The sequence below is a fragment of the Onthophagus taurus genome, chromosome 11, assembly GCF_036711975.1.
Source record: "Onthophagus taurus isolate NC chromosome 11, IU_Otau_3.0, whole genome shotgun sequence".
Taxonomy (NCBI): Eukaryota; Metazoa; Arthropoda; class Insecta; order Coleoptera; family Scarabaeidae; genus Onthophagus; species Onthophagus taurus.
Window position 1 is genome coordinate 30869072 of NC_091976.1, and position 13306 is coordinate 30882377.

Genomic DNA, 13306 nt, shown 5'->3' on the forward strand with positions numbered 1-13306 from the left:
GAGGCCCTAAACCGAATCGAATTTACTAATTCGTCATCATGAACGATATCGAATTTGTTACAGGGGTATGATGTGGGTTCAACGAATTTGTACGTTTAATCAACATCAATCATTCGATAATATTTCTTTTTACTCCGATAGGATTAGTAAATTATTAATAACTAAAGTTTATTTGTCTGAAAAAATTAGTTGCAGAGTTTTATTCATTACGCTCCTGATGATTATGAAGGCAATGTTCCATTTTCTAAGAAAAAATAATATAACATAAGAAAATTTTTTTAATAAGAAACAAGTAACATAAAAAAACTTTCAACACTGTTCTACAACGTTGTCAATTTGTCAAATGACTCAGGTAAAAGTGAGACTTCAGGGTTATTTGTGGGTTCAACGCTTGAGTAAACGAGTACAAAAATAGATAAGTAAATTTTAACAAAACTCTCTATTATCTTTTAACTTGTCGTTAATTAACCAATTAATTAACCAGTTTTAATAATTGAATTATACGTAATGAAAATGTAATAACATAACCAAACTAATTGTAAGTAATAAGACAAATAACCTAATCGTATTTAAGGTAAGTGAAATTTTAAATTGAAAATTAAAATAAAAAAAAAACGAATAATAACGAAATTGAAAATTATAACTTATCTTGTAGTTTACTGAAGTTTTCGGATAAGGAAATTTGGACTCTTCAAAAGGAATCGGTAACAATGATTCTTGGTTGGATTGGAATAATTCTTCGGAATGGTATTTTGGATTAATTGGATCAGGAACCACTTCATTTTCTTGGTTATTATTAAAGGTGAATAATTTTAATCAAAACAATCTTCTTATTTAACTTATTAAATAATAAACTTATTATTTAATAATTTTTTGAGGTTATGTCACAATGGTGTTTGACAAGTAACCTAACTTCTGATTTTTTAAGATGCCCGCGAACAAAATTTAGCATGCGCTCCTCACCACGTTTGAAATCACACTAAAATCTACCAGTTTCCTTTGTTTATTCCTAGAATGGTTTAAATAACGTTTTCTGATTGGTTAAATTCTTAAACTTGAAATTCGTAATTTAAATTTCTCCGATATTGCCAACTTTGAAATGTCAAATGTCACCGATTATATTTTATCAAAATTTTTATTTTAACAATATTTATGTATGAAATGTTGTAGTTTTGTTGCTTTTACTTTGTTTGTGCTGATTTTGAAACGTTTTCTTTTAGATTTTAACGTCCAGCTTCAAAAATATTTTAACGGATTTTCGTCCAATTCTTTATCAAAACTACCATATGATTAGATGGTTTTCGTTCTTGACATGCTAAGATTATCTTTTTCAATAGATTTAACCTAACAAACATGAATTACAATAAGAAATTAATGAAAAATGAAATTTGAGGTTATGTTACTGTCAAAATTCTACAAAATTACTTCGTATTGACTTTACATGGATTAAATACAAATAAAAAAGGTAAACGGCCAACAATACATCATGAATTCTAACATATTTAACACATTTTATTAATACAAAGACAAATTTCAATAATTATTGTTTGTAACCTAACCTATGAGTAATACGATTATGTAAAATTTCAAAAAAAATATAGAATAACTTGGTTTGGTTATATGTATAATCACAAAGCCCCACAGTGATCTTTATAGAATTCCCAAATCTTTCCCAATCTCCAATTCAAGTAATAGTTCTTGTTCAACATTGTTATGGACGAATTTCTTTCAAGCTAAACTCTAGATAAACTCTATTTTGGTTGGAAGACACATCAAAGGCCAAGTGTTTACTTTACCTACAGTGTTGAAATGCAAAACTTTGATGTCTCATTATAAAGCTGCCACTTGAAAAGTCCCAATATAAGCTGAACTGGACCACATATACTGTTAGCCAATCGAGGAGCATAGATAACAAGGTACTCCATACTACTGCTTTTGAAATCTTAAAAATACTTATTTGATATCAACCAAAAACTTTATTGAAGTACGGATTAATTTTAATAAAGAGTTGGACGACAACAGCTTCGACCGAGACGTTCTTATCTTGCAAAGACAAAAGCGGTTCAGAGAGGTGCGAGTTGAATATCTCCCGTTTATTTCCTGAGAACTTTTGCGGACAAAACGACTCCTCCGACGACAACGACGACCGAGAAAACTTTGTTTATTATGTCGAATAATAATGAGGTGAAAAAGGTTTCGTGCATAAATTAAAATTCCCGAATAATCTGCGCCCTTTTGAATCTTCGGGATTGCTGGGACAGCTGCAGTGACGCGACTTGTCTCAGCAAACAATAGGGGCTCTGAAAAATATTTCCCTAAGCTCCTTACAGCCCCATTGTTGGCTTTGGACCGAATTTGCAATATTCCAAGACACGCGATTGTTGTTCGAGAAGTTTATGAGATTTACCTTGCAAATTACCAACATAAGCTTTCTTTATTATTATGAGATTACACATATTAATAAAAATATATTAATAAGGTGAAACATAGAAAATTATTTCGACGAAACATTTAATCTTATCGATTCTAATCTTATCACTATTTAAACTTAGGCGATGTTTCATCGTCAGTAAGGTGTTCCAATTTGAGTGAGCAAGTGTGTAAAGTTAATAATTTAGTGAAATGGCTGGAAAAGGAGAGGGAACTATCACTAAATTGGATAATCAAATAGCTGTGCTTAAATATATGTTATTATTCTGCAATATTATATTATGGGTATGTTAATTAAATAATTTAGATTTTTCGAAATAATCGTTTCACGATGATGTCACCCAAAAATCTATATAAATCGTTTGAGTAATGTTTACATTAATAAACGATAAGGCGATATCTTTTTCAAGATAAATTCTTTGTTCTAGTAAATAATTTTTTTAAGATATATCAAAGTTTCGGAGTCGCAAATGCTTTCGCAGAGTGGAACGTACTTTTAGAACTCGCGTTGAACTTTTAAAACAATTACTATGCCGAGGAAAGTTGGAAACTTACGGAGCTAAAATCGTTTTCGAATGGGGTCATAAACAAACCTCACCGACGTAAGGTTCAAATTCAACGATAATTAAGTGACTTTGAATTATTTAAGCTATTATCGTAGTCAGGTTCCCGATTGATTCTCCCGGAAATTGTTAAATATTCATGCGGCATTGCTAACTAAGCTAGGTCCGACGAAATCTAAAAAATTTACGACCTATTAATATTTTAGAACAACAGGAAATTTTGAAACGATTTGTTTTTTTTTTCTTTTCTATGGAATTTTTTATTAGTCTACAACATTATTTTTTTAGTTTGATGTTAAAGAGACAATCGATGTTCATTACGGCGATTGAATAGGGTTGATTGAATTACCGTGTTATTAGTAAGGGAGGTTCGTCATTAGCCCGGAAAATGGGGTTAGTTTAGGGGGACGCTACCAGAGATCGTCTCTATATCTGTGATCGCTGTTTAATTGGGAAAGATAAGGGAGTTCCGTAATAGCCTTGTGCCAGTCAAACCGAACAAGGATTTGTTGATAAACGTATTCATTAATTAAGGCACTCAATAACATGTCACATCCTTTATATATTAGCGAATAATTTAATTATTTTTGTTTAGAAAGGAGGATCAAATAAGAATTCGATGAGAGCATCGAATATGAATTAAATTATGCGACCCCATTCATCATGTTTTATGGAGCCACCCTGAGGCACGCGCGTGGAAATTATGTCTACCGAGGAAAATAACTCGTTCATTTTTAATCTGTTGCGGAGAGAGAGAACGTAAAACTTTTAGACCTTGAATAATAAATAATATCAATACGTAATAAACCGAATCAATACGTTTTGTCATGACAACATTTTTTTGTTGAACATTACACGAAGAGTTACATCAATATTTTAGTATCTATCCAGGTAAAATCATGTGATAAAAAATTTCTTTACCATACGAAGTGAGGTGCATGACGACATTTCCATTCGAGGAGATGATCTACACGCTAGACTGAGTTTAGAAGTAACGAACTAGGCAATGAGGTGAACAGAGATGCCAGGAGATGGAGGTAGCATCCCTGATGGATTGCTAGAAGCTCCGCGAACGGACCGGCCATAAAATTTCACTTCAATATTACGTAAACCGAATTGCTCTCCCTATGGAACAAGAAAACCAATCAAGAGATAGTTCGGATCAAAGCAAAACATCTCTGATTCATTCCAAAACTATACAAAAAAAAACTTTATCAAACAAATTAACCTTATTTCTACATTTTCGCAATTTATTATTGTGAGATAAGATAAAAAATTATCGTGGATTTAGATCATAAAGAAAAACACCAATAAAACAGTAAAACACGCGTTTTCTCTCTCCCTCAAAATTTATATTCGCAGTTTGTTTACTTTCAGCTATGCAATCCGCGAGCATACACACAATTTACAAAAGAAACACGAAAGCTCCCTCTGCAGCAGAAGACCTGTAAACAAATGTATGCACCGCTGACGTGAAAACATGTTTAATAAGGAAGTAGGGTATTTGCCGCTACGCCCAAGACAGCGTTCGGAAATTCAGAGAATTTTAAGTAAATTAAGAAAGGCGGGCAAGCGAAAACGTTAGCTCTCGAGCTTTTCGTCGCTATGGAAACACTCGGTTAAGGTTCCCGTAGCTTTCGGGTACCAGTGAAATCATCGCCGCATTAATTAAAATTTTTGGCCGAGTGTTTACCCGGAAGCTAAAAGGTTTCGGTAAATTGTAAACAACGTTTAAGATGATTGTAATCTTTTGATGTAACGTTTGAAATAAAAAAAAAGAATATACACCGTATTAATTAATAATTAAATCGTCATCATTGCAAGTATGCAACCAATATCACAGTATTAGTATTGCAATACGCACTTTGCGTACTTAGTTGCATACTTGGTTATTTTGCATTTGAACAAGAACGAAACTTACACAATTCCTTAAGGAATAATAAAAAGTCATAAATCTAAGCGATACAAAAACCGTGCTAACTACAGAGACGTAATCGTAATCGGAAAGATTTATAAGTTGGAGCCGGAGACACGGGGGCGGTGATCCCGTATAGTGGTGGCTATTAATAACGGCTTTCTCCGAGTCTCCAATTATACCGAAATCGCTGCAAGAGAATGGCGAGCACCGTCGCAGTCCCCTTGGGGAGGACCTCCAGCAGTCCACAAACTTTCCTAATTCAATTTCGTTATGGTTTTCATCTCACGGTCGTCCGAACGAAATTAGGAAGACGTTGGAATGCAACTCCAGGGGATTCCCATACTCGTTCGGCACGAGAATTGATCTGACAATAGGAGCGTGTTGTTGTCGTCATCGTGAGACAGCGTGGGAAGATCCGATATTTACGACATCAAGATGTTTTCCCGAAAAACAATCGATAAACCCGACAGTCGTTATTGTGTCGCTTTAGTGTCGACCGAATCGGCCACTAGATCTTAATTCAGGGCGTCGTTCTTTCCAATTAAACGCCTCACTCGGCACCTAAAGGGAATTACAAGTGCCGGGCGCGCGGAAAAGAGAGGCGTTCGTTTGGAAAAGGACGGCATAGACATTTCTTTAAATGGAGATGCGACGCGACGCGACGCTCGCCCACACGAGACCGCTTTGTTTGCGAACTTTGCAAATATGAGTAATTACTTCCGAGTTTCTGGGGTTCAGCCCGACAATTGCAGCCGGGGAATCCCAACCGACTGCACGATTCTCAACCCTCTTGAATATTAATTTCGAGTGGATTTGCGATTTGCCCACAAAAATTTCTCTCTACAACCTCTTCCGGCAATTATAGCCTGTATAAATCTGATTTATTGTGTACTGCATTTTCAAACAGATTTTTTATCCTATTAAGTTTCATTATAAACCCATTATTATGATATTCATTTAAAATTATTGTATTTAAGACATCTTCAATTACTAGAAATGGCTCCTAATGGCTCCCGATAACTCCTAATGGCTCCCGATGACTCCTAATGGCTTCCAATGACTCCCAATAGCTCTCAATATAACTCTTTGAATGTTTTTTACAACAGATCGAATTATTTCCAGGTTTCTCAAATATCAAACACCATAATAGAATCACTTATCTGTACTATAAAATGTATAATACATTCCTACTTAGAAAATAGAACAACTTAGACAATAAACTTGCAAAAAGCACTAAGAACAATCAGAGGACTAAGAAGTAGCATGGGTGCTTGGAGGTGAAACATCCCACGCTGTGGTTGTCGAAGGAGGGACTCATGAGGTCTTGTTCTCATCCCACAGGCTATTTTAGACAGAGAGAAAACGTTTTCTCATGTTCTGTAGTTGTCTAACACATAAGCTCTATATGCTAAGACGTTTCGGCAACGTGGCAGAAGTGCTGCTTGTTTCCCTGATACCTCCTTGACTTGTAAAGCACGCCTCACATTCCATGAATTGATACTTAAATCATAGACATCTCACCCCCTTAAGGAGATGTGGCACTGTCAAATGGTAAAACATTCTACGCTAGTTCAAAGAAATGCAGATTCGTGTCTACAAAACTGCGTCCTCTACCTAGCTTAAGTGAAATTGTGATAGCTGCATACTAATTTTATGGGTGTCGTTACCAACCTCGGATACTAAGGAAATCTGCAACAAGCCCTAAAGTGATCTCTACAGAATAGCCAAATGTTCCAATAAAAAATGGACTGCAACCATTCAAGTGATAATTCTTGTTCAACATCGTTATGGAAGAACTGCTTTCAAGGTAAACTCTAGATTTTGGCTAGAAGACAATAAGATCGACACGTCTAACACCTTGAACGTGGCCACCCGATTTCTGCGTAAAAGGGGAGAAGTTTCCGAGTTTCTGGGGTTCAGCCCGACAATTGCAGCCGGGTATCCCAACCGACTGCACGTTTCTCAACCCTCTTGAATATTAATTTCGAGTGGAATTGCGATTGCCCACAAAAATTTTCCTCTACAACCTCTTCCGGCAATTATAGCCTATATAAATCACATTATTGTGTACTGAATTTTCAAATAGGTTTTGTATCCTATTAAATTTCATTTTAAACCCATTACTATGATATTCATTAAGTTTTACTTTAATAGTATAATCAACATTTAAGATTATTGTATTTAAGACGTTTTCAATTATTAGAAATGGCTCCTAATGGCTCTCAATGACTCCGAATGACTCCCAATGGCTCTCAATGACTCCCAATGGCTCTCAATGACTCCTAATAGCTCTCAATATAACTTTTTGAATCTCTTTTCACAACAGATCGAATTATTTCCAGGTTTCTTAAATATTAAAGAATCACTTATCTGTACTATAAAGTGTATAATACATTCCTACTTAGAAAATTGAACAACTTAGACAATAAACTTGCAAAAAGCACTAAGAAGGGGCGCTCAAGAGTCAAATAAAAGGGTGGCATATCTCATTTTTTTTTCACCCCCTCGGAGAATAAGAACGCGATGCTTTTTCCGGTATCCTTTTTGCAACGCGTCACGTCTGTGAAAAGAAAGCAAAAAAACGTTGGCTTTAAGTCAAGAGGTTCTGGTGGCAATCAGCATAACCTTATCACGAGAGGATGGCCCGCCGTAAAAGCCTCCGTCGCGACGCCACCGGCGAGGCGACGCCCCAAAGCTATGTGTCAAACGCGACTTTCGCGATTTATCTCGCGACGATTCCCTCCGGGTGACGTGCCATCTTCTTCCTGCGGGGAGAAAAACCAATGGCCTTATGCTAACCAGACTTCTTTTGGCCAGACGATTCAGTTCCGTGACATTAACCCCGCCCAAGCGAACGTATTACTTTCAAGTTAATTCGAATAGGGAGTTCGTTTTGCGAGTAATTGCGGGGTGTGAAGGATAGTGGGGAAAAATTCTCCCTTGTGACGGAAGGTGATTGCGGCGGCGCGGTGTGTTTCCGGAAAACACTTTTTCACTCACGCGGGATACTTTTTGTCCGCGTAGGCAGTTTTTCAGAACCTTAATAGCCGGAATAAAAGTGGGAAAGAAAAACGAAAAACGGAGGGTCGAGCTTCGACTGTTGTCGGTAGTAAGTTAATACCCGGGTGGTTCCGGTGCAATTAAAGGGGCATCAGCCTGTAATATAGTGTCATTACCAGCAGACGTGGATAACGGGCTGCGTTATTGCGGGGTTGGATTTCGTAATATGGAAAAAAAATCCGGTCGAGGGTTTCGTGGGGTTAGTGTAACACATGTAGGGTTAACTTAAAACGCACCCGTTTTTCATCCACTTCCAGAAACCCTACATTTAATTCCCGGATCTAGTAATAAGTCTTGCGGTTTTCTAATTAATCTCTTAGGGCTCGTTAAACCGGTTAATTTTTCCTGTTCGTTTTTTGTGTTCCTTTTTTTCTTCTCCGGTCAATTAACGTAGCTGGACGGAAAAGACGTTGGAGTCGCGCCATTGGCCCTGCAGAGAAGGAAAGCGTCGGAAAGCGCTCTAACATCGTTTCGTATCAATTAGTTTCAACTCTGTTTGTCCGCTTATCGGCCACGACTTTCTCCCCCCCGCCTTTCACGCTACAACGGACGTTGTCACATCGTGTAAGCCCCGGGAAGCCGAGAAAGCTCGTTTCCCAGCAACCATCGTAGCTTGCCGGAGGAAACGCTTTCGTTTACTCGTCTCTCTCTTGTAATTTAGTTAGGGAACGGGGAGTTTGTGATTTTAAACGCGCCGTCAAGAATCGCACCGTCCTAAATGATATTACAGGAAATTAAATGCTTTCCGTAGTTCTCGGGATATTTTTGGCAAATGCTTTCTTGATATTAAAATATACCATTTTTCAAGTATGATTAAAAATCTTAATCTATATATTTTGCGCTATACCAAAACTTTTTTCAATATTACTTTATAGTTATCTCTTTATCTTTATAATTCCTTCTCGTAGCGCATTTCAGTTTTGACTGTATTATAACATAAAGCCGAGGTCGCTTGCGCCCGAGGCAGTAGCTTAACATCCGTCATTCTTAATGGTCTTAACTCGATATCGCTTTATCGTTATAACTCTTGATTCTAATACTTTTCAATTTTCACCGTATTATAACACAAAGCCGAGGTCGCTTGCGGCCGAGGCAGTAGCTTAATATCCTTCATTGTTAATGGTGTTAGCTCGATATCGCTTTATCTTTATAACTCTTGATTCTAACACTTTTCAATTTTCACCGTATTATAACACAAAGCCGAGGTCGCTTGCGGCCGAGGCAGTAGCTTAATATCCTTCATTCTTAATGGTGTTAGCTCAATATCGCTTTATCTTTATAACTCTTGATTCTAACACTTTTCAATTTTCACCGTATTATAACACAAAGCCGAGGTCGCTTGCGGCCGAGGCAGTAGCTTAATATCCTTCATTCTTAATGGTGTTAGCTCGATATCGCTTTATCTTTATAACTCTTGATTCTAACACTATTCAATATTCACCGTATTATAATAGAAAGCCGAGGTCGCTTGCGGCCGAGGCAGTAGCTTAATATCTTTCATTCTTAATGGTCTTAGCTCGATATCGCTTTATCTTTATAAGTCTTGATTCTAACACTATTCAATATTCACCGTATTATAATAGAAAGCCGAGGTCGCTTGCGGCCGAGGCAGTAGTTTAATATCCTTCATCCCTAATGGTCTCTATTGTAACGATCGGCCGGAAGCAACATCAGTTATAATATTTGACGCGGAGTAGATACCCGTTTCGTTATCCTAAATACATAATAGTGATTTATATGATAAGGGCATGATATTTTATCTTAGGTTGATGAAGAAATGAAGCCGAGGTCGCTTGCGGCCGAGGCAGTAGCTTAATATCCTTCATTCTTAATAGGTCTTAGCTCGATATCGCTTTATCCTTAAGAGTTTTGATTGTAAACCTTCGACCACAGAGAATCATGATTATCATATCTAACAATCGGTAAAAAATGTGTTATTTGCATAACATCGTTACGATCTTCGATCTTCACCGTAGAACAACAAAAAGCAGAGGTCGCTTCCGGCCGAGGCGGTAGCTTGATATACTTCATCATTAGAATATCAACCTCAGTTATAATATTTGACGTTAACTAACAATCTATGTTCGCTGTCTTAAGTATGTAGTAATTATTTATATGACAAGATCGCGATATTTTATCTTACTTGAGAGAAATAACGAAGCCGAGGCCGATATAGCTTTATTTTTATGAGTCTTGATTCTAACGCTTTTCAATTTTGACCGTATGATAATATAAAGCCGAGGTCGCTTGCGGCCGAGGCAGTAGCTTAATATCCTTCATTGTTAATGGTCTTAGCTCGATATCGCTTTATCTTTATAACTCTTGATTCTAACACTTTTTAATTTTCACAGTTTTATAACACAAAGCCGAGGTCGCTTGCAGCCGAGGCAGTAGCTTAATATCTTTCATTCTTAATGGTCTTACCTCGATATCGCTTTATCTTTATAACTCTTGATTCTAACGCTTTTCAATTTTGACCGTATGATAACATAAAGCCGAGGTCGCTTGCGGCCGAGGCAGTAGTTTAATATCCTTCATCCCTAATGGTCTTTATTGTAACGATCGGCCGCAAGCAACATCAGTTATAATATTTAACCCGGAGTAGATACCCGTTTCGTTATCCTAAATACATAATAGTGATTTATATGATAAGGGCATGATATTTTATCTTAGGTTGATGAAAAAATGAAGCCGAGGTCGCTTGCGGCCGAGGCAGTAGCTTAATATTCTTCATTCTTAATGGTCTTAGCTCGATATCGCTTTATCTTTAAGAGTCTTGATTGTAAAGCCTTGACCATAGCGAATCATGATTATCATATCTAAGTAAGAGTCGGTAAGAAATGTGTTATTTGCATGACATTGTTACAATTTTTGATCTTGACCGTAGAACAACAAAAAGCCGAGGTCGCTTGTGGCCGAGGCGGTGGCTTGATATTCTTCATCATTAGAATACCAACCTCAGTTACAATATTTGACAACTATTAATCTATGTTCGCTGTCTTAAGTATGTAGTAGTTATTTATATAACAAGATCGTGATATTTTATCTTACTTGAGAGAAATAATGAAGTCGAAACCGATATCGCTTTATCTTTATGACTCTTAATATACATAAGAGATCTAACGTTTTTCAATTTTGACTGTATGATAACATAAAGCCGAGGTCGCTTGCGGCCGAGGCAGTAGCTTAACATCCTTCATTCTTAATGGTCTTAACTCGATATCGCTTTATCTTTATAACTCTTGATAGTAACGCTTTTGAATTTTGATCGTATGATAACATAAAGCCGAGGTCGCTTGCGGCCGAGGCAGTAGCTTAATATCCTTTATCTTTAATGGTCTCTATTGTAACGATCGGCCGCAATCAACATTAGTTATAATATTTGACGCCGTCTAAATATCTGTCCTCGTTGCCTTAAATACACAATAGTGATTTATATGATAAAGTCATGATATTTTATCTTAAGTTGATGAAAAAATTAAGCTGAGGCTGCTTGCGGCTGAGCTATTACCTCGATATCGCTTTACCTTTAAGAATCTTGATTGTAGCGCCTCGACCATAGGGAATTATGATTATTATATCTAACAATCGGTAAAAAATGTGTTATTTGCATGACATCGTTATGATCTTTGATCTTCACCATAGAACAACAAAAGGTCGAGGTCGCTTGCTGCAGAGGCGGTAGCTTGATATTCTTCATCATTACAATGTCAACCTCAGTTACAATATGTAGTAATTATTTATATGATAAGATAAGGTTGCGATATTTTATCTTACTTGAGAGAAATAATAAAGTCGAAACCCATATCGTCTTATCTTTATGAGTCTTAATTGTACGATCTTTAATCTTGACCGTATGATATCATGAGGCCGAGGCACAAGTTTGATATTGTTTTACCTTTAAGTATCAACTACAATAATTGACGATCAGCAAAAATGGCTTTACAACAGTTATTTATATGACAAGTTCGAATACGAGTTTATACAAGTTACACGAGTAATAAGCCATTTATGATAAAGAAATAGTCTTTAAATATACGAGTATGTCCCGAGATATCGTGGGCCTGATACTTAAGGGGTTAATATAAAACAACGTTTATTATCGATTATACTATCTAATAAGCATTGTTTGATATCTGAGCCGGTAATTACGTTAGGATATCGGATCCATACATCACTAAAGCTAATGGTATCAGAATAATCGAAACCGCTGATGGGGAATGCAGCTGTTGATGAAATTCGAATCCGATTGTTAATTAAATGAAAGACAAAACCTTCCAATAGCGGTATTTTTCGACATTTCGAATTTAATGAACATTAATTATATGCTGTCGTTTGTAACTAAATTTCGGTACAAAACTAGACATTTTTTTTCAAATAATTTGGGAGTAATTTGGGTGGACGGCGATCCTGTTCACAATTAAAACGGCTATTGATTAATAAAGCATAGACTAATTAGTGTTGCGCCATGCTATCATAGTTTCGGTGGGCTGTTGTAACCCCATCGTTTAATTTAAAACCCGCCCTTCGGTGGGGTTAAAGTGCACACCCAACCCGGTTTGTTATGTCAGGGAGGGCGATTACTTCGGTAATTACCTTTCACGGCACAATAAACCGTGGTCATCAGCCTTTAGCGTCCTGCGAGGTCGTCTTGCCGCAGTATCCATCAAGGAGACCCCGACCTTCCTTAAACGGTAATCCTGCCAAATACTCACGATACTCACATAATATATCGACCGAATCTTGCAAGATTACTTATTTAGAACTACTAAGAATCAAATCAAATTTGATTTTGATAAATTTTGTGATTTCGGTTCAACATCGTTTCGTAATTATCCGTTTTAAATTAGTAAAGTGCCTGAGGGTTTTAGAAGTGCTTATTCCTGTTTTAATGGTTTCAGATGATTGCGATGGCTGTCTTCGTTCTGTGCCTGTGGCTGCGTTTGGAACCAGGATTTTCCGAGTGGATAGAAATTCTCAGGATCGAAATTGTCTACATTGGGCCTTATATTTTAATAGCCGTTTCGGTTGTTGTAATCGTCGCGTCATTCTTGGGATGTCTCAGCGCTTTGCAGGAAAATAATTTCTTGATGTATATCGTAAGTATAAGTTATTTAAATTTTATATAAAAAAAATTTTCGTTGGTTCAAAGAACTTTTTCGCTTTCAAAAGGGTGTAGAATAATGCTTAGATCCTTAGAGACTAGCGTTCGCGGTTAACTTTTGGTGAATTCGTTGGGAATATGGGTTGATTTCATCGGGCGGTTTTCTTTCAAGAGTTGCTCTAGGGAACAACCCGGTCTGTACCAGGTGGTTACGGAAGCTCTTCGAAGTGG

At 36.8% G+C, this 13306-nt stretch overlaps 1 protein-coding gene across 3 annotated transcripts in view; it reads left to right on the top strand.

Annotated features, from left to right (window-relative positions):
- The first annotated feature begins 342 nt into the window (after window positions 1-342).
- The window catches only part of LOC111416733 (tetraspanin 2A), a 36042-nt gene continuing 23078 nt past the window's right edge, over window positions 343-13306 (top strand). Inside the window, exons 1-4 of one of the 3 annotated variants that reach the window (XM_023048824.2) lie at window positions 343-574; window positions 656-802; window positions 1221-1465; window positions 12873-13070. In XM_023048824.2, the coding sequence (XP_022904592.1) occupies window positions 12873-13070 (198 nt within the window). In that variant the 5' untranslated portion in view covers window positions 343-574; window positions 656-802; window positions 1221-1465. Of the gene's footprint in view, window positions 575-655; window positions 803-1220; window positions 1466-2562; window positions 2716-12872; window positions 13071-13306 lie in introns of those variants that run through there. The other 2 variants (XM_023048827.2, XM_023048823.2) reach the window with 2 other exon arrangements.